Source organism: Enhydra lutris, unplaced genomic scaffold, assembly GCF_002288905.1.
Source record: "Enhydra lutris kenyoni isolate GAN:26980312 unplaced genomic scaffold, ASM228890v2 scaffoldscaffold1, whole genome shotgun sequence".
NCBI lineage: Eukaryota > Metazoa > Chordata > Mammalia > Carnivora > Mustelidae > Enhydra > Enhydra lutris.
In genome coordinates this window covers 70,430,903-70,453,181 of record NW_019154085.1, presented here as the reverse complement: position 1 = coordinate 70,453,181, position 22,279 = coordinate 70,430,903, and the positions used below count along the sequence as shown (strand labels likewise).

At 35.7% G+C, this 22,279-nt stretch overlaps 1 protein-coding gene across 2 annotated transcripts in view; it reads left to right on the top strand.

Annotated features, from left to right (window-relative positions):
• Positions 1-22,279, top strand: part of LOC111144733 (Obg like ATPase 1) — a 198,015-nt gene that overhangs the window by 117,064 nt on the left and 58,672 nt on the right. For both annotated transcript variants that reach the window (XM_022499168.1, XM_022499177.1), the window contains one exon: positions 6,747-6,922. In XM_022499168.1, coding sequence (XP_022354876.1) covers positions 6,747-6,922 — 176 coding nt within the window. The remainder of the gene's footprint in view (positions 1-6,746; positions 6,923-22,279) is intronic.

Here is a 22,279-nt window from a genome sequence, read left to right as displayed (position 1 = left end):
TTTTGGTGCTATGATTTAAGATTCAGTATATTTGCATGATAATTTTTTTTCTAGAGTTTGTACTGCATATTTTTATTTTTCTTAGTGTCTGTACTTCAGTTATATAACGCCTTTTGGTTTCATGCTTGATTTGGGTTTTGACTCTTACATGTGTTGATGTTACCTTAAATGCAAATAAAGATCTCTTGGCTTGAAACCTTGTCATGATCTCTCTCTCTCATAGCTTTTATCTAGTTGACATTTTTTTCTTTGGCTAAGTCTCACCATTCATTCTGCCTGCCTCATATCTCCCATCAGTATCCTAGTGCACTTTGGCAGTGTAGTTGGAGTACAGCAATTCTCTTTTAGCTGGTTCCCTACTTCTGGTTAGCCTTTCTAAATATTGCTTTCCATTTGTTACTACCCCAAAAACCAGTGTTGGCTCCCTGTTGATTATCAGTTGAGATCCAAACACATATTCCTACTTGGACTTCCCTATCCTTCACACCCACCTGATGTAATAAACTTTTATCTTCTACTACTCTTAAGTACAGTTTCTCACCATACTCAGCTTTCCAGTAAGCCATGTTCATTTCAGTCTTTATTTTTTTTCTCTGATGCTTTTCCCTGTTACTTGTCATGCCTTTCTTCATCTTCTTTACCTATACTATTCTTTTCCTTTATTTAAAGGCCTTGATGATTAATTATAAATTAAATCTATACTTAAAGTCCTTGTTAGTGAGTATTATTCTTTTTATTAGATTATATATTTTTCCAAGCACATTGTCCAGTCATTGAAACCAAGGTCCTACTTTTTGATTTTTGTTTTTAATTCTCAAAAGACTTAGCATATATTTAGATATATTAGCAAGCTTTCTTTAAATGGGGAACTTAGGGGCGCCTGGGTGGCTCAGTTGGTTAAGCTTCTGCCTTTGATTCAGGTCGTGATCTCGGGGTCCTGGGATCGAGTCCCACATCAGGCTTTCAGTAGGGAGTCTGCTTCTCCTTCTCCCTCTGTGCTTTACTCCTGCTTGTGTGCTCTCTCTCTGTAACGCATAAATAAAATCTTAAAAAAAATAAAAAAGGCCTTTAAAAAAAGACTTGTGCAAACAATGCATGATCATTAAAAAACTTTAAAGCAAGACGGAAATGTTAAAGAAGATTTTAAAATTGCTCAATAGCTCACTACCCAGGAATTATTTTGTTAACATTTGGTCAGTGTTACTGAGAAACAATTTTATATAAATGTGATCATTAGTGTGCTATTTTAAATAGAATTAAACGTCCTATTTCAAATAGAATACTACAGGGCCATCTGTATGGCTCAGTTGGTTAAGCAGCTGCCTTCAGCCCAGGTCATGATCCAAGGGTCCTGGAATCAAGCCCCAAGTCGGGCTCCTTGCTTATGGGGAGTCTGCTTCTCCTGTGCCTCCTCCTTGCTTGTGCTCTCGCTCCCTCTCTCAAATAAATTAAAAAAAAAAAAAAAAAAGGAAATAGAATACTACATTTTATCTTATTGGGTTTGAAAGAAAGGGTTTGAAAGAAAGAAAAAGGGCCAAAGTAATACAGAAGAAATGACTGAACTTCAGGTAAATTTTCATAAGAATATGTTCTCTTACATGATCCCAGTAGAGTTAAGAAAGAGGATCATGAGAACACTAAAAGATTGGAGAAACTTTTTAAATTACATGTTTCATCTTTATCCATCTATTGATCCCATACTGGGAAAGAGAGGAAATTAACACACTTAAGTTTTTACCTCCTTTTCCTTGTCTCTGAATTTTTGTGTTATTCTTAACTAGTTTATAATACATATGTTCTATTTTGTTAACTTAATTCTTGTAATTGTTCAGTCTTATATGTTAGAGGATATTAGTGCAGAGTCTGTTTGCCGTTAATCTCTATTCCTATGAAACTCTACCCTGAAAAACAGGCTGGCTGGATATAAAATTCTTGAGTCCCAGTCTCTTTCCTTAGAACTCTAAAGACATTGCTCTTCGTCTTTGGCATAGAGCTGCCCTGGAGAATCCTGAAGCCTTATATGTGACTTGATGTTACAGATTTTGTTCTCGACATGTATGGTGCCGATGATTCCTATCTGTTGGTTTGCCAACTTGTGGTTGGTCAGTGTTCTTTTCAGTGTTTATACCAGGTTACTTGGAATGTGAAACTTCGAAAGTGGCTGTGATTTCTAAGTGGGCCATCTTCTTGAATGATAGATCTTACTTTGTCACCCCTTAGTCTCTTTTGTCAAATTCTCTTTCCCATCAAACATCAAGTGTTGGAGTGCTCTCTTCACATGACATCATCCAGACCCATAATTTTTTTTTTTTTTAGATTTTTTTTTTATTTATTTGACAGAGATCACAAGTGGGCAGAGAGGCAAGCAGAGAGAGAGAGAGGAGGAAGCAGGCTCCCTGCAGAGCAGAGAGCCCAATGCGGGACTCGATCCCAGGACCCTGAGATCATGACCCGAGCTGAAGGCAGAGGCTTAACCACTGAGCCACCCAGGTGCCCCCAGACCCATAATTTTAAACATATCTGATAACTCCCAATTTTATATCTGCAGTCATGACCTTTCATCCTACATATGGTCCATCTCTAAAATATATTTCTTATCCAAATGTTTCTTGCTTTCTCTATTTTATTTCAAGTTATCATTCATTTGGTCATCATGTACTACAACTGCTACCTCCTAACTGAGTCTTTCTGCCGTCATTCTTGTCCCCTTCCTTAAAGTCTCTTCTTTTTCAAGTAGGCAAAATGGCCTCTTAACAGAAATCATATCTTATTACCCTACCTCCTCTTTACTTAGTTAAAACTCTCCAATTAGTGTCTTTCCATCACAACTAGAATAAAATCCAAACTCCATGACTTACAAATGTATGTGAACTGCTTTACTTCTCCAACTTAACCTCTGTTTATGATCCTCTGTTGTGGTTCACCCACACTGACCTTATTTGTATTTCTGAAACACTTGAAGCTTGTTCCCATTTTAGGGATTTTTAAAATTCCTTCTTAGAGCTTTTTTCCTGCAAATCTTCACATTACTGCCTCCTTCTGGCCTTTCTGGTCTCAGCTCCAGTGTCATCTTAGAGAGGCCTCCCTTACTATTGTAGTTAAAAGTATTGCACAGCGGCATGTCCACTCCCCTACTGCACGTACATGCTGTGTCCCATTAGCTTATCTTATACAGAATAATAACAAAGAAGTTTTAAAACATGAGATAAAGTCTAGTCACCAAAATGACCATAGTTGATATTTTCAGAAATTTCTTGCTTTCATAAAAAAAGTGTGATCTCACATATTTTTAATAAATTAAACAGGAAACTTTGTCAGTAATATAAGTGGAAAATTAGTATCACTTGCTAAAATTTAAGATAAAAATAAATACAATGAAAACTTTATATACATTAAATTTTTTAGCCTTTCGAAGCTCTGAGACCGAGGTCTGCTCTGTTGATAAAAAGATCATTTTATAAATGTTAGATAGTAAAGACCAACAGCTTCAAACTGAGATTTTCTCTTTGACATATTGAGAAGGACTGAAGAGAATTGAGATGGAAATAACTTTGTTGTGAAACAATCAGTATGATATAGTATAGTCTTTAAGATGTAAAGTTCTCTTCTTTACCAGTACAGTGTTTCCCCCTAAGAGGATCATCGTTTTAGTTAAAGTGAATTTGAAATAAATAATTTTGGCCATGGACTAGGGTAAAAATGTTCTGGTGAACTAAGAGGAATTAGTTGGGGGGAGATCTCTGTAAATTCACAAAACTTATTTTAACCTATTCCAAGATGAATTGAGTGATGTGAAATATTACTCAAAGCTAATGTTTGAGTATGTTACTTTGAAATTTCTTCTAAATTACTAACGACTACATCATTTGAAAAAATACTATATGCCCCAATTAATGAAAGAGTTTATGTGTGGCGCTTTCTTTCTTTCTTTCTTTCTTTCTTTCTTTCTTTCTTTCTTTCTTTCTTTCTCTTGTGAAGATTTTACTTATTTATTTGACAGAGAGACACAGCGAGAGAGGGAAGACAAGCAGGGGAGTGGGAGAGGGAGAAGCAGGCTTCCTGGTGAGCAGGGAGCTTGATGGGGATGTGGGGCAGGGCTCTGTGCACTCTCAGGACCCTGGGATCATGACCTGAGCAAGGCAGCCACTTACGGACTGAGCCACCCAAGCGCCCCTGTGTGGGGCTTTCTGCTAAGCCCTTTACATATGTTATCTGATTTAATCATACCCATTCTCTAAGAGGTAGAAATGTGTTCGTTTTAAAGATGTGAAAATAAGATCCTTAGAGGTTCAATTATTTGTCTAAGATTTTATAACCAGTAAGCCTGTCTGACTTCAGAACCCTTACTTTTAACCACTAAATCTTGTACTAAAACAGGTAAAATGTGGAAGATGCTCTAATGTAAGTATACAGTGAAGTCTGTTGACCTAGGAGTGTATCTTTGGGAAGTAATCTCTAACTTCTTAGAAACTTCCTAAGAAATGGGAAGTTGCCCATAGGGCTACTAAATTTCTGTAGTTTATATTTTATAGCTGTATTAGGCCTCATTTCATCACAAGGCTATTCAGTTTTAAAGGGTAACTTTAATGTTCCCTTCGCTTATTTTTATCTTAGTTTTTGGTAATATTTATTATCAAAAAAATTTTAAATTCTTCTCGTAGTATGTTACCACCTTACGTACAAATGAATATACTACTACTACTATTAATAATAATAACAACAATAACTTTCAGGCATAGGAACAACAATGCAATCCAGAGTGTATAACGTCTGTGTTTTGAGTTTTTTCTTATAGTAGGGGAGTGGATTAGTGACAATACAGTCATAACTTCTTTCCTAGCCAAATCCTTGACAGACTCCAAGCAAAGTGCAACCTAGAGAATAATTTAAAGGTTATAAGATAGACAAGTGGTATTTACCTGTATACTCCTTTTCTGTTTGGATTAATTCAGATGATCAGAAAGCTTTATTTTCTTTGCTTCCAGAAGAATTGCAGTTGCTAAGTTTCTCTCTGTTATCTACTTGGTTAAAATTGAGGGTTGCAGTTAAGAAATTGTCATTTAAACCCTGCTGATAGATTTACTGTTGTTGAGGACATCACTATAGTTAACACATTGGTTCTTACATAAAGGTGAGTATATAGGATATTTTTCATTTGGAGTGTCATAAAAAGTGTAGTTATTTTTATAACTGACCATAATACTGTCTTTGTTGCCCTGGCATGAAGCTTTCATTTTTATTTTCCTATTTTATTGTGTCATTTATGTAAGATGCCTCAAAACATGACAAATATTATTATGGTTCCAGGAAGACTTTTTTCATACTTTCCAAATGTTCAAAAAAAGTACCTAAATCACTGTGTATTTACTAGTGTATTTACTAGTGAGTGTATTTACTAGTGTATTTACTAGTGTATTTACTAGTGTATTTATTAGTAAGTGTATTTACTAGTAAGATATAACATTCATCCTCATTTCTTGCTAATTTTGTTCATATAATTTGTATGGCACTATTTAATATACCATCAGTTTAATGCCAAGAATACTTTTAAGTACTTATATTTTAATTGCGACAATATAATTACGTTTTAAAATTTATATTACTGAAGTTGTACATTGAGATACAAACAGCTTAATTATTTTTAATTCTAGAAAATTATATTTAAAAATTCCTTGTAACCTGTAATGAGAATATCTTGGTCTTTGGTATGGAAGAATGAGCTATGGTCACTGTTTTTCTCTTATTAAACTCAAACTGTCTCTCATGATTCCTGTGATATCTTTATCTAAAATAATCAATGCTTTATGTTTGAAAACATCTCATTTTGGGTATATAATCTAGTTGGTAATTTAAATTAAATTAATTTGTTTATAAATGTGTTTTTTATTTCATGGATATGTCACTGATTTCTATTTATAATATTTCTCAGTATTTGTTCATTTTTGTGATACTGTTCTTTATCTGGTAATTTGAGTAAATCCCAGTTGAATTATGTTGCCACATTATGTCTTCAAAAGGGCATAAAGTCAGTACACATGCTTCAGTAATATCTGGTTGTTTTACCCTTATGTTTCCAGTTGGCAATTTGAAATTATGGCTTCAACTGCACTTTAAATATGTGATAATAGCATGTGTTTCTAATAAGGGCCAGCACCATTTTGTTCAGATAGTGTGAATGGTTGTCACTCATATATGACAAATGCACCTTCATCTGCTTCTTTGATAGCCCCCTAAAAACCATACCCTCAAATCAGGCCGATGAAATTAGCTGCTGTGTAAATTGTGTGTCTGAGTGGTTCATTATCTAATCACCGTCAGAACCACAGTGATAAAGTAGATTGAAGCAGGGAAGAGGTCTGCCAGATGATTTCACCCACCCCCCCACCCCAAATCCGGTTTCCCTTGGAAACCCTAATAGTGCGGTTTAGAACTTCAGGCTCTCATGCCTGGAATTCAGTATCTTTTAATGTACCAAACCTGAAAATAGCAGTAGTTCTGGAGCATAATTTTCTATCTGTAAAGAACATAATTTTATTTATTTCAATCAGTTTTTGAAATGTTGAGGCTCTTGAATTACTGTTTGGTTGCTAATGCCCTAAATATTACTAAATAGGACAAAAAATATATATACCATGTGCTATGGTATATATAAATTGTTATTTGGTATGAATAAATTGTTAACCTTCTAGGAATCTTCAATGCCTTCTGTATTGTTTATTGGACTGCTTCTCTTTAATTCATTTTAGGTGCTTTTGAAGATGATGATATCACACATGTTGAAGGAAGTGTAGATCCTATTCGAGATATAGAAATAATACATGAAGAACTTCAGCTTAAAGATGAGGAAATGATTGGGCCCATTATAGATAAACTAGAAAAGGTGGCTGTGAGAGGAGGAGATAAGAAATTAAAACCTGAATATGTAAGTAAAAATTTGTAGCTTTTTTGATACTTGAATTCATTTTTTAAAAATAATGCATCTAATAAAATAAAATACCTATTATTGTTATGGAATTTTAGAGTCCGAGGATATTTTCTGTTTAAAAAAATCATGGAGAAACTTCATTTTCTTTCGGCAGCAAAGAGTCATTATAACAGGCTATTTAAGGTGTTCTTAGCAAGGCATATTTACCAGTAATATTAAGTTTTCATGTGGTTTCTATGTATAGTCTCAAGTTTTAATGTTAGATTAGGGTAGTTTTATGATGATAAACATGTATTTCGAGCAACAACTGAATATATGAGTTTTGTGGATTTGAAGAAGTGATTTATAAAAGGAATTGGTCTTCCATAGAAGTTGACTGAATGTACTATTAGAAAGACAGTTTCATTCTTTATGGAGTAAAAACATATGTCATTGTCTTTAATATTCAAATGTATTTTTATCATATTGTAGTGAGTAATTATTAGTAATATATAATAAATGTTTCAAAATCAGTTTTGAGGCTTTTAGTTTAAGTATGATCAAATGGTCTTCTACATTTAAAAAAGCAATGGCCTTAATTATGTATTTTCTTGGGGCACCTGGCTGGCTTGGTGGGTGGAGAGTATGATTCTTGATCTTGGGTTGTGGATTTGAGCCCCATGTTGGGTGTAGAGATTACTTCAAATCCTTAAAAAAAAATTATATATTGTCTCACTTATTAATATCTTCCCTAAACTGTACTTGCCTTTTATGTTTTCCTATCATGGGAAGAATTTTCTATCTTTTTAATTTTTCATGTTTTTTTTTTTTTTTTTTTTAAAGATTTTTTTTATTTTTTTGTCAGAGAGAGAGAGGGAGAGCGAGTGAGCACAGGCAGACAGAATGGCAGGCAGAGGCAGAGGGAGAAGCAGGCTCCCTGACGAGCAAGGAGCCCGATGTGGGACTCGATCCCAGGACACTGGGATTATGACCTGAGCCGAAGGCAGCTGCTTAACCAACTGAGCCACCCAGGCGTCCCTTTTTCATGTATTTTTAATAGATGTGTTCATTTTTAATTTTCTTATTTCTGGACACCTTATCTTTTCTCTTTTTTATTTATTTGTAATAAGCTTGGAATACTCAGTTGATTAACAAGTCCAGCACTCTTTTTGTTGTTGTTGTTGTTGAAGATTTTATTTACTTATTTGGGAGCTAGAGAGAGCCTGGGGAGAGGCACGGGGAGAGGGAGAGAATGTAAAGCAGTCTCTGAGCTCAGTGCCAAACCCACTGAGGAGCTTGCTCTCACAACCCCAAGATCATGACCTGAGATGAAACCAAGAGTCTGACGCCTAACTGACTGAGCCATCTAGCGCCCCAGGAGTTCTGTACTCTTAAGGAAGAAATCAATTATAGAATTAGCCTCTAAAACTTGAGCACACTCTCAGTAAATTATGTTTGATAGTGCCTGGTCTTGGAACAGGGAGGCCTGTGTTGGGCCACTGATTTCCCTGGTAGTCTGGAACAAGCCCAAGTCATCTTGCTTCTCTCAACATCATGGCTATTAGAGTCATTTCCTTTTCATGTAGAATAGAGGAAGGAAAGAAGGGGATTAAAATATGGGTATGAAAGATAATTCCTTTTAAAAGGAAAAAAGATTGTGAGAAAGATATTGGGATTGAAAGCAATTCATCTGTCCCAAACGGCATGGTTACTGATTAGAATAAATTCTTAAGCAGTCATCTCTTAATTTATTGAAACTTACTGACATCCTTATGTCTTTCAGAAGCATTACTATCTTAAAAATAAAGTTATCAATGTTGTTTATTACTGAAATGGGAGAAAGGGACGTCAGGTTCTTAAATTCTTGGGCTACTGTTTCCTGGCTTTTTCCTCTCAAAGAAAACTAGAATGTTGAGTCCTATTTTTAGTTCCTTATAACAATATTTTCTTCTTATTTCTAAACATATTCCTATAATTTCTGTACATGATTTGAAAGCATTACTTGGACTTGTGTTTACAGAAAAATTTGAACACCTTCTCCCCAATCATTTTTTCCTTTCCCCATTCAGCTCTTCTGGTTAGAGGGAAAGCATTATAAGCTAATTTTCTTGTTTCCCAAAATTGCGATCATTTCCATCGTTTACTTCCCTCGTATTAGATTCTGCTGCTTTAGAACGATTTATAGATCAATGTTTCTTAACTTTTTTTCATTATCTCTGTCCCCAAGGAAAAATTAATTAAAATTTGAATTAATTAATTTAATTTCTCACTAATGAGATAAAATTAAATACTAATGAGTAAGGATTTGTTGGGTAGGGTTGAGCTTTGGAGGGCCACAAGCCATTTTTTTTTTTTTAAGATTTTATTTATTAATTTGACAGAGATCACAAGTAGGCAAAGAGGCAGGCAGAGAGAGAGGAAGGGAAGCAGGCTCCCTGCTGAGCAGAGAGCCTGACGCGGGGCTCGATCCCAGGACCCCGGGATCATGACCTGGGCCGAAGGCAGAGGCTTTAACCCACTGAGCCACCCAGGTGCCCCCACAAGCCATTTTAATAACTAAGTATTTTTCACACATAAGAATTAATCTTTTACCCCTGTATAAGTAGTATCACCCTTACTGAGAAGGTATGCTACAGATTCTTGTAGCAAACCCAATGCTGGTAAATATAGTAAAATACATGGCTGTTAGAACATTTTTTTTTTTTTTTAGTTGTTAACAAAAATAAGATTTGGGTTGAATCAGTGACTCAATTTGAAGAGAATTAAGATCTTTTACAGTACTGAATCCTGTAGTGCAGGGACATCTTATTTTTCTTATTTATTGAGCCATGCACTGTTGGACATGTTTTATATATGTTATCTTATTTAAACCTCACAACATGCAGGTATATATATTATCTCCATGTTAAAACTGAGGAAGCCTAAATTTCAAGAGGTTTTATGAATTGCTTTGGATTTCATAATTAGTAAATTGTAGACCAAGTTTTTTCAACCAGATCAGTCTGACTACAGGACCAATAAATCTTTTTTTGTTTGTTTTTAAGGTAAGTTCTAGGCCAACATAGGGCTTGAACTCATGACCCTGAGATTAAGAGTCGATGCTCTATTGACAGCCAGCCAGGCACCCCTGTCTTTTTTTTTTTTTTCCTTTTTCTTTTTGTAAAATTCCAAAAAAATGTATGGACCTCATATGTATTTAAAAAGTAGTTGTAAAATAAAGGCTAGCAAAACCTACTTGCATGTGAAGAAATAGAACATTATTAGCGCCCAAATATATCCCCATTACTTACCAGTCTTAACATTCTTCATCTTCCCACAGCTAACTGCAGTTCTGAAATTTATAATAATAATGTCCTTGCTTTTTATACCAGTGTATGTGCCACCTAAAACAGTATGAATTCATTTTTCCAGATTTAAAACTTTATATAGTGTCATGTTGTATGTATTTATATGAGCATTTTTCACTCAACATTATTTTGTGTACTCATTCATGTTGCATTTACCTTTAATTCATTTGTGTTCCTTAATGTAAAATATTTTCTTGGAAGAATATATCATAATTAAAAAATCTTTTCTACTGTCATAGGCATTTGAATCTACCCCCCCAAATTTTTGATAATTATGAATAATGCAACTGTGAACACTTTTTTATATCCTGGTGTACATAAGGGTAATTTAAGGCAGGTATCTGGAAGTAGGAGTATATATATACCTTCAACTTTCCTAGATAACACTGTTTCTTAGTGTATGGGAGTCTGTTCTGTTGTCAACACTTATAATTGCCAGATTTTTTTTTTTCATTTTTATAGTTGGATACCTATGTAGTGGTATTGGTTATGGTTCTAATTTGCAGTCCTCTATTTAAGATTGGAGACTTTTTTTAATATTTGTTGACTCTTGGATTTCCTCTTTGGTGAAGTGCCAGTTCTAATTTTGCCCATTTTCTATTGGATCAGTGTCTTGTTCTCATTACTTTGTTAAAGTTACATATAAAAGTTACATCCATATTCTGGATACGAATCATTTTGTTTTAAATGGATTGCGAATGTTTTCTCCCACTCTGTGGCTTTTGTTTTTGCTCTTTTTATGGTATCTTTTGATGAACAGGTCTTAATTTTTAAGTATAGGGCTTTTTGTGTCTTAAGAAATCTTTCCTACCTTAAGGTCATCAAGATGATATTTTATGGTCTAAAAGCTGTATTATTTTACCATTCACATTTAGGTCATTAGCCTACCTGGAATTTATTTTTTATAAGTAGTATAAGGCAGGCATTGACTTGATGATTTTACCCCACATGGAAAATCTGTTATTCTAGCACCATATTTTTAAAAGACTATCTTTCCCTACTCCTACTAAAGTGCCTCCTCTATTGTATATCAAAGACTGTGGTATCTTAGCTCTTTCCTGAGGATTGGCAGATGACCCCAGGTAATAGTGACCAAAAGCAGCAGTAGGATGTCAACACTGTTGAGAGGTGAAGGTGAGAAGGGGAAGATAGAATGAGGGGTTGATACACAGAGTCTGGTCTTATATGTGTTCACCAAATCATTTCTATAATTTCCTTATCCTCTGCTGTCCCTTTCTTTAGTCTAGATCAGGGACAGTTAGTCCTTAGACTAGCAATATCACCATCACCTGGGGGCTTGTTAGAAATGGAAATTACAGATCTTCTAAATCAGAATCTCTGAGGATATGTTTTAATATGCTCTCCTATTGGTTCTTAGGCATGCTAAAGTTTGAGGTTCATTGCTGTACAGTGGGCAGCACCTCCAACTCTCCTCTTGGTGTGGTGCTGCCTCATTATCTTATTAGGTCTTTGGTATTATAAGGTATTTCCTCCATTTAGACCTGTTTTATAGTTGTCATTAGAGAAATTAACTCTGAATCACTTAGTTCATTATTATTGAAAATGGAAGTCTTGGCAAAGATACAACTGTAGTGGTCCGAAGGGGCACCCCAGTGTTCATAGCAGCAATATGGGAAGAGCCCAGATGTCCATCGACAGATGAATGGACAAAGAAGATGTGGTATATAGATATACAATGGAATATTACTCAGCCATCAAAAAGAATGAAATCTTGCCATTTGCAATGATGTGGGTGGAACTAGAGGGTATTATGCTAAGTGAAATAGGTCAGAGAAAGACAATTATCATATGATTTCACTTGTTTGTGGAATTTAAGAAACAAAACAGGAAGAACATAGAGAAAGGGAAGGAAAAACAAAACAACATGAAATCAGAGAGGGAAAAGAACCATAAAAGACTTAACCACAGGAAACAAACTGAGGGTTGCTGGAGGGGAAGAGAGGGGTTAGAGGATGGGGTAATTGGGTGATGGGCATTAAGGAGGGCACGTGATCTAATGAGCTCTGGTGTTATATATAACTGATGGATCACTGAACTCTACCTTTGCAACTAATAACATACTATCTGTTAATTAATTGAACTAAAAATATTAAAATTGCAAAAGAAAAGAAAATGGGGGTCTCAGGGCACCTGGGTGGCTCAGTCAGTTAAGGATCCGACTCTTGATTTCAGCTCAGGTCATGATCTCAGGGTTGTGAGGTGGAACCTGCTTAAGGTTCTTTCTCTCCCTCTGCTTCTGCCCCTCCCCACCATCTAAATAAATAAATAAATAGATAGATAGATAAATATTTAAAAAGAAATGTAAAAAAAAAAAAAAAAGAAAATGGAGGTCTCCTAGATACAATTTTACCCTGATAATAGTTAATGACAGCTGGTGGGGATAGAAACCAATTTAACCAGGGAATGATGTTTGAGGGTGGATTAATTTTGTAAGTAGTTAGTTTATTTGTACATTATAATATGTATTTTTTTATAACTACTTTGCCTTAAAAAAAAGTCACAACCATATTTGTAGTAAAACATTATGGCAACACCCTCAGTCATATTAATAGTAAACATCTGGAAAGTTCAAAAAGTTTTAAGAAGTAACTATTTAGAAAGGGAAGTGGGTGATTAGGATGAATACCTTGAATCTTTACACTTTATACCTCTCTGTTCCTTGATTTTTTTTTTAATAACAGTTTTTGTTAATTTTTTTTTTTAATTTAGAAAAAAGGTCTAAGGAAATTATTTCCTTTTGGGAAGAAGTTATTTCTTCCAAAGAGAGTTAAATGCATATACATTGTCCCTAGCTGTTTCTGATCTGTATTCATCAAGCTGTAATTTTAGCTTTGTACTGGAGAAAGAATTTTGAAGTTTGTGTCTGAACGTGGAAAAGGAATATGATGCAAGATGTGAAGCTGGAAGAGATACATATATGAGAAAGTGCAGGCTTTAGGATCCATTCCATCTTCACCACCTGAAAAATTATGTGGACAATGTAATTTATAAGCAAAGGTTAAGAAGAAACTCTTTATGAGTTTTCTCACGACTGTTCCATTTGGAGTTGCAAAGCCATTTTGAGTCAAATATGAGACTCTGCCTTTTCATGTAAACTTAATTTAGTCTTAGATTGGGTTTCCTTAGAAATAGACACTGAGGCAAGGACTTGAGTGCAGATGGTTTGTTTCTTTGGGAGCTGTTTTAGGAGGCTCACTTCAGGGAATGAGGAATTAAGAGCAGGAAAAGAAGGAAAACAAGTTTAATTTTGTTACATATTGTTCAATATGTAAACAAGCAGGTAGAAACCTGAACAGCTGGGGCTCAGTCCTGTTAGGGACCTCTGAAAAACAGTGTAGAAAGTGTCTTACAGTTTTTCTTTGAAATGATGAGGAGGCTGGGGTGATTATCAACTGATTTCCCTCAGTCACTAGTTATGGGCTGCTCCTAGGATTGTTAACTCCCTGGCACCTGATGTCCATGTGGTCTGAGCATGGCTCTTAGGCAGAGTTTTGGATCCTTACAGCAAGAAGCCATTAGCATGTCCTGAACTTGTGAGGGCAGAGGGGATATGGATAGCCAACAGTCTCTATGTACATTCCTTCACCCAATGTGCTTTAAATTTTTTGTCCTAATCATTGTATGTATTTTTGGTTATTTGGGGGGATCACAAGTTTAATTTTGTGATGCTTTATATTTTTCCTTGCTTCTGATTTATCTCTAGTTTTCCCAAGATCTATGTGATTATATTAACTATTTCTTGTAGGGAGTTCTTTTTTTTTTTTTTTTTTTTTTTTTTAAGATTTTATTTATTTATTTGACAGACAGAGATCACAAGGAGGCAGAAAGGTAGGCAGAGAGAGGTTGGGGGGAAGCAGGCTCCCTGCTGAGCAGAGAGCCCCATGTGGGGCTCGATCCCAGGACCCTGGGATCACGACCTGAGCCGAAGGCAGAGGCTTTACCCACTGAGCCTCCCAGGCGCCCCTCTTGTAGGGGAGTTCTAAAAAAAAAAAAATGTTTCCTTACATTCTCTAACAAATGGTCTAAAAGTATAAAATGATTGGTAAGCCTTTAATTATACATAGATCCTATGCTGTAAAAGAGATAACTACTTGAAAGTTATTTAAAAAATTAGGTAGATCATTTTGTTTACTAGATACCTGAATATTCCTTAATATTCATTCAAATGTATCTACTTCTGTATAATCTTTCAAAAATTCAGCATTTCAAGGCACTCTTCTTATGAAATTTCCATTTTCTAGATTGGAATGTCATTTGTATTTTTATGTAAATAAGCAGGAAGAATTTAGAACCTTTAATGTCAAAACAGAATCTCTCCTAAGTGTAAGGTGGATATAGTCTGACTTAATCACTTTTTATGGTGGGTCTTGCTGTCTGTGGTAAAACTGAGGCACTAAAGAATGCAGGTGTGCGATAAACATTTCCTATTGGTACTAACTAGCCAAGTGAATTAGTTTCCTAGGGCTGCTGTAACAAATCCTACAAACCAGATTAAAACAATAGAAATGTGTTCTTTGAAAGTCTAGAGACTAGAAGCTCTACAACATGAAGATGTTGGCAGGACTCTACGCCCTTTGAACCCTCCTGAGTAGAATCCTTTCTTGGCTTTTCAGCTTCTGATAGCCCTAGGCATTCCTTGGTCTGTAGCTGTATAGCTTCAGTCTCTGCCTCTGTCTTCAGGTAGCCATCCTCTCTCTGTGTTTCTGCCCAAATTTCCCTCTTCTTATAAGGATACCAGTCATAATTGGGCTGAGGGCCCACCCTACTCCAGTATGGCTTCATGTTAACTAATTCTCAGTTAATGTCACACTCTGAGTACCAGAGCTTAGGACTTCGAATTATCTTTTTGAAGGACATTTTATCATATAGCATTAACCGTAGGGCATTAAGATCAAGGTTGGGTTTTTTTTTTTTAAGGTTTTATTTATTTCTTGATTTGAGAGAGAGTTTGTGCATAGGTGTGCGTGCACGTGCGTGTATACACACAGGAGGAGGGTCAGAGGTAATCTCGGGCAGACTCCCCTGATGCAGGGCTCTGACCTCATGACCCTAAGATCATGACCTGAGCCAAAATCATGAGCTGGATGTTCAACCTACTGAGCCACCAGACGCCGCCAAAGTTGATTTTTAAATCTATCCTAAGTGGGTATACATTTCATTTGCAAAGACAAGATTTGAAAAATGTAAATAGAAGCCTTTAAGGAATGACTTATTTTGTATTGATCAATTATTTGGAAATTATCACACTTTAAAAATATCTATAGAACTAACAGTTAATTAATTAGACAACCAAAGAAGGCAAGCAGAAATGGTAATTGAGTCTTTTTTTTCCTGTCAGTGTCTCTGAGTTAAATAATTAATGTCCTCCAAAAGATATAGCTGTTAGCAGATATCTTCTCATTATTCTTATGGCAGTTCTTAAAGTTGATTTTTATATAACTTTAAAAAATCATTAAAAATATATTTTTCAGCAAAATCAAAAGATTCAAAAGGGTATACTGTAAAACATTATGCTCTCACTTCTGTCTTCTCAATTATACTCTTTTCCTCTTTAGAGTTTATGTATCCTTTAAGAACTATTCTTAAATGACTTAAAAGATTATTTTCTGAAAGAAAAAGATACGACAAGTACGTGGTGAAGCTGAGCTACATTCATTTATCTTTCTCCCCATTGTCTCTGTTTTCATAGTCTCTACCTCAGTTAATGGAACTGAATTGTTTGAACTGGAAACCAATATCTGACTCTTCTTTCTCCTGTTATATACCATCCTATTGATTTTATCTCCTGACTATTCCCTATATCTCTTCCTCCTTATTTTCATGACTTTTTCAGTTTAGGCTTCATTATGCTTCATTTATTTTTGCAGTGTAACTGACTTCTTTGCCCTTCTTGCCCTTGTTTTCCACAAATATAAAGTGCAGATCTAACTATGTTATTCCCTTGATTAAAATATCTCACCATCTTCCTGTAAAGATACTGCCAACATAAAGTTCATGGCTCCCAGATTTCTTTGTGATTCAGCCTTGCTTGACTTACACTTTCTCCACTTGCCTGACAGTGAACTAGTAAACATTTTGATTTTGCATGAGCTCATTTACTAGAACTCTCCTCTTTTGCTACCCCTCCATTCTTGTTTCTTAGTCATCTTTTCAGACAGCCTATAGCAGAAGTTTCCTATACGTTAAAAAATGTTTTGATTATGATGAACTGTATATAACATAAAATTTACCACTTCTAACTGTTTTAAGTGTACAATTTAGTAGCAGTAAGTACATTCCCAATGTTATATACAATTATCACCACTGTCCATTGTCAGAATTTTTTCACCATCCCAAACTGAAACCCCTCCTCCCCGTCCCAGCCCCTGGCAACATCTCTTCTACTTTCTTTCTCTATGAATTTGACTATTCTAGGTACCTCGTATAAGTGGAATCATAATTTTTGTCCTTCTGTGTCTGGCTTATTTCATTTAGCGTAGTGTTTTCAAGGTTCATCCATTTTGTGGCATGGATCAGAATTTCATTCCTTTTTAAGATTGAAAAATATTATATTTATGTACCACATTCTGTGGACATTCGGATTGTTTCTACATTTTGGCTATTGTGAATAATACTGTTATGAATATTATTGTACAAGTACATTGTAGTTACAACATTTTTGAAGAGATCTCCATTGAACATAGTCCAGAAGGAAATACTAAGTGATAATAGTGGATTAGAGAGAGAGAGTTATGAGTGCTTGCTCCTTAAATAATTTTCTCTTTTACTTTTATTGCTTTTATAAAATAAATTTATGGAAATGTACCCCAAAGTTAAAAAATATTAAATATAGCAACCCATTTGGGAATAAATGCATGAACCAGGAATGTGATTAGAAATTATTGTAGTTCATTATTTGAATCTGCATACTACACATACCCCAAAACTAAGAAAGATTATAAAATTTTCAAAATTAGAATGACAAGTTGCTTAATTTAATGTGGCAATACCAATGTGAGAGTCAAACTATGCTAGGTAGGACTACTTTATGGGTTTCGGAGAAATGATTATCACAGTAAATATTCTAAGCACAAATGAGTTATTTTTGGCAATGATGCTCTTAGACAGCAGTGGGAAGGATTGAGGCAAAGTATCTCCTTTTTCTTGAACTGGGATGAGAATATAAATGTAATTGAAAAGGATTAATTTAATGGTTATCTTAACACTTTGTAAGGTATTTTACCTTCCCAGTTTATAGTCACTATTTTAAGCAAATCATTGTTTTTCTTTTAAGGTTTTAGGGAAAATTTTTTGAATTATTTGGTAATATGTGAACATACAGGTAAAATCTGCCAAAGACGAAAATCTTCTCAGTGATTTAATCTCAGAAGTTTTATTGTATTTTTTAATGTTTAGTCATAAGGACCATGGATTCAACTTAGGCTATTTCAAGAAATGGGTTTTGGGGACTCCTGGGTGGCTCAGTGGGTTGAGCCTCTGCCTTTGGCTCAGGTGGTGATCTCAGGGTCCTGGGATCCAAGCCCACACATCCCACACATAGTGTCCTCTGCTCAGCAGGGAGCCTGCTTCCCCCTCCCCCTCTGCCTGCCTCTCTGCCTACTTGTAATCTCTCTCTGTCTGTCAAATAAGTAAATAAAATCTTAAAAAAAAAAGAGATGGGTTTTTATTTTTATTTATTTTTATTTTTTATTTTATTTTTTTTTTAAAGATTTTATTTATTTATTTGACAGACAGAGATCACAAGTAGGCAGAGAGAGAGAGAGAGAGAGAGAGAGGAGGAAGCAGGCTCCCCGCTGAGCAGAAAGCCCGATGCGGGGCTCGATCCCAGGACCCTGGGATCATGACCTGAGCCGAAGGCAGAGGCTTTAACCCACTGAGCCACCCAGGCGCCCCAAGGGTTTTTATTTTTAAAATACAAGGCAATAAGGGAAATAGAAATCCAAAAATGTTTGAGATTGGGAAGTGTGTTATCGGCAGTCCTTTTGTAGTAGAATTGTAAATCAGCCCAGGGAAGCACCCAGGAATGCAGAAGTCTGCACCTTCTCTGTGTGGTGCCCTGCCATTCATGTAACTCAGAGGGTCTTCATTTCTGTTTCACAAGAATTCTACTTTTTTTCGGCTGCCACTAGAGTTCATCTGCTGTTTTATATATTGTTTTTATTCCTTATTTCTGCTTCTTCATAATTTCTCCCTAATTGTAATTAACCTATTTATCACTTCATGTAATTTACTCTGTCTTATGTTCGTTCAGATTATCTTTATAGCTTAAGTCTCCAGATGTCTTATCTTAGTATTTCCTGATCCGGATTACCAAGAAAAAACATCTGATTGCCTCAGTTTATTCCCGTTTTGGCAGAGTTTTTTTCACCTAAGATCATTTCATAGGTTAAATACTCACCAGTTCCGGCCAGGAGACTGTTTTGGGGTAGGACTATTTGCTCAGCAGACCCTGTGGACTGCGCCACATTCCTTGAGGAGAGAACGAAGATGAGAGTAAAGCCACGTTGAATAGTGCGTTTGGTATACTGTGTCAAATAGTAAGACTTGGCACATTATAGGTCTTCAGTATTCTCTGTTATTTATCTGAGGACAGCAGTGAGGAAATGAGAAACTGTTTTAAGACTTGCAGGGTAACACGAAATGAAAACGAAAGAATGTATTGTGTTTGGGGCAAGGGTCTGGAGGATTAGACTCATTAGGGCCCTACTACTTTAGAATCATCAATTTTCTATATACCCTGAAGGGAATGAACGCCTAAACGAACTGATGCTGTGGTACATATGCTCTAGGCATACTTTCCTGGTTCTTCCCACCTGTCCACTTTCTCCTTGCCTATAGTCAAGAAGACACAGATGGAGAAAATTTAAAATAGGACATGTTGGTATCCCGATAAACTCATTGAAACTGGCCTCAATGGGCCCTCAGCTATATCAGTTTCTTACTTGCCCTCCTGCCCTCTGCTGCAACTGCTTCCCTGTTCTCAACCTCTTATTTATAACCACTCCCTATTTCATCCATCTCTACCCTCAGCACATGACTTTGTCTCCTACTTCAGAGATCAAAATAAAAGATATCAGACAGGAATTCACTCAGTTTTCACTCCTCTTATCTGTAATTAGTTACTCCAATTCTTTGGATCCTATCATTTCCTACCTTTTCAGAAACCTACACTATTAGTCATCCTTTCTTTTTTTTTTTTTCCCATTCATTGCCTTTAAATTTATTGAGATAAGCTCACTTCTCATAAAGTTTACCCTTAATATTCAGAGGTTTTATTGTATTCACAAAGTTGTGTTTCGATCACCAATAATCCCTTCTTTCTTGTATATACAACTTGTCCCTTTCAAGCCAGATTGTTTTCATTAACTATTTAAAGATGTCCTTTTTAATCCCAGGGCAGGGGAAATTTCTTCCTTAATACCACACACCTTATCCTTCATTTACCATATTTTCACTACCCTCTTTGCTAAAAACCTCTTGAAAGAGTTATTTTTTCTACCTCGTAATAACTCAGGCTTATCTATCTGGATTACCTGCCCATCATACTTAAACAGGTTTCCCCAGGGTCACCAGTGACTTTTGCATTTTTAAATCTAGTGGACACTTTACTCATTGTGATTTTTCAGTAGCCCTCCTCCTCTAGCAACTTCTTTTTCTTTTGCAGGCTCATCCTCTTTATCTTTGTTATTAAATATTGGCATTACTTAAAATTGAATCCAAGACTCTCTCCTCTCAGTTTTCTTTCTTTGTGGTATCATCCATATCCGTTGCTACAATTACTGTTTAAAAACAAATAACTTCCAGATTTATATCTCTAGCCCTTTTCTGCCCTTGGAGCTCCAGACTAATATATTTCATTCCTGACTTTGATATCTTATGGGGTTCTCAAAGATATCTCAGAGTTAGCCCATCTAATATCAAACTCAAGGATCCCCTCCTTCACACCTGATTCTTTCCCACAGGTTTTTTTTTTTTTTAAAGATTTTTATTTATTTATTTGACAGAGAGAGATCACAAGTAGACGGAGAGGCAGGCAGAGAGAGAGAGAGAGAGGGAAGCAGGCTCCCTGCTGAGCAGAGAGCCCGATGTGGGACTCGATCCCAGGACCCTGAGATCATGACCTGAGCCGAAGGCAGCGGCTTAACCCACTGAGACACCCAGGCGCCCCTCCCACACGTTTTTATTTCAGTGAAATGTACCACTATCTATTAGATTATGCAAACCAGAAACCTAGCCATCTTTGACAGTCTCTTCCCATCATTTCACATATTTAGTCTGTCACTAAATTCTGACAATATGTAGGTATAGGGATATGATAATATGCCTATATTTTCTTATATGTGGAGACAGAGAAAGGATAAAAACAAAATTGGCAAAATGGTACATTAATGGATCTGGATGTACAGACATTTCTCAATTATTCTTGTAGCTTTCCTTAAGTTTAAAATTATTTCAAAATAAACAATAAAATGTTTTATGATTTTAATGTATAGAGATACAGTGAAAATATAGGACAATAATAGCACAATCAGTGGGAGAAGGCAATAATAGAGTGAAAGAGTAGAGTAGTAATACTCCAGTTAAAAGACAAAGAGTTTGGTTGTTCTTCAAATAGTTAAATTTAGTTAAACATAGAATTGCCATATGACCCAGCAGTTATTCGTGAGTTGATATTTCCCAAAAACTTTAAAACAGGTATTCAAACAAATATATGTACATGCATATTCATAGCAGTGTTATTCACAATAGCCAGAATGTGGAAAACAGCCCAAATGTCCATCAGGGATGAGTGGATAAACAAATTGTGGTACATACAAACAGTGGAATGTTATTTAACCTTAAAAAGTAACAGTACCCTCAGAGAGACAAGCCAAGAAACAGACTCTTTTTTTTTTTTTTTAAAGATTTTCTTGTTTTATTTTATTTATTTGACACAGAGAGATCACAAGTAGGCAGAGAGGCAGGCAGAGAGGGGAAAGCAGGCTCCCTGCTGAGCAAAGAGCCCAATGTGGGGCCCAATCCCAGGACCCCGAGATCATGACCTGAGCCAAAGGCAGAGGCCCAACCCACTGAGCCACCCAGGCACCCCCAAGAAACAGACTCTTAACTATAGAGAATAAACGAATGGTTACCTGAGGGGAGGTGTGTTGGGGGTTGGGTGAAATAGATGATGAGGATTAAGGCGTACACGTATTGGTCATGAGCACTGGGTGATCAATGGGATTGTTGAATTACTATATTATACACCTGAAACTAATCTACAACTTTATGTTAACTATATTGGAATTTTTTAAAAAGGAAAAAACCAAAAAGTAAATTACTGCTCATACTAAATGTAGTTCAACCTTGAAGACATTATGCCTTACGTAATATCTTACAGTGAATGATTCCATTTGTGTGAAATCTCCAGAGTAAGTAAATTCATAGAGAGAGGACTGCAGATTGGTGGTTACCAGGGACTAGGGGAAGGGGAGAAAGGGGAGAAACTGCTCAGTGAATATGAGATTTTATTTTAGTGTGATAGAAATGTTTTGGAAGTAGATAGAGGTGATAGTTCCATAACATCGTGAATATACCAAGTTTTTAGTACTAAATTACTCAAGAATAATTTTATGTTTATGTGAATGTATATGAATTTTATCTCAATAAATTTTTAAAAAATTATTTAAGACAGAAAAATGTCAGATTGGATTTTAAGAGCCTACTTCTATGCTGCTTACAAGACACACATCTTACATGGAAATGCAAAGGTCCAAAAATAGTCAAGATGGTCTCAAAGAAAAACAGAGATAGAGGATGTGGTACACATGAAACTTATATCAAGATTATTCTAAATCTGTAGTGGTTAAGACAGTAAAGGATAGACAAATTGATCATGGAACGGAATGGATATACAGACACAAATACAGTTTGGTTTGTAGTGAAGATGGTACTGCAGAAAAACAGAAATGAATGATTTTCTTAAGAAATAGTGTTGGGTCAGTTGTATATCCTGTAGGAGAGAAAA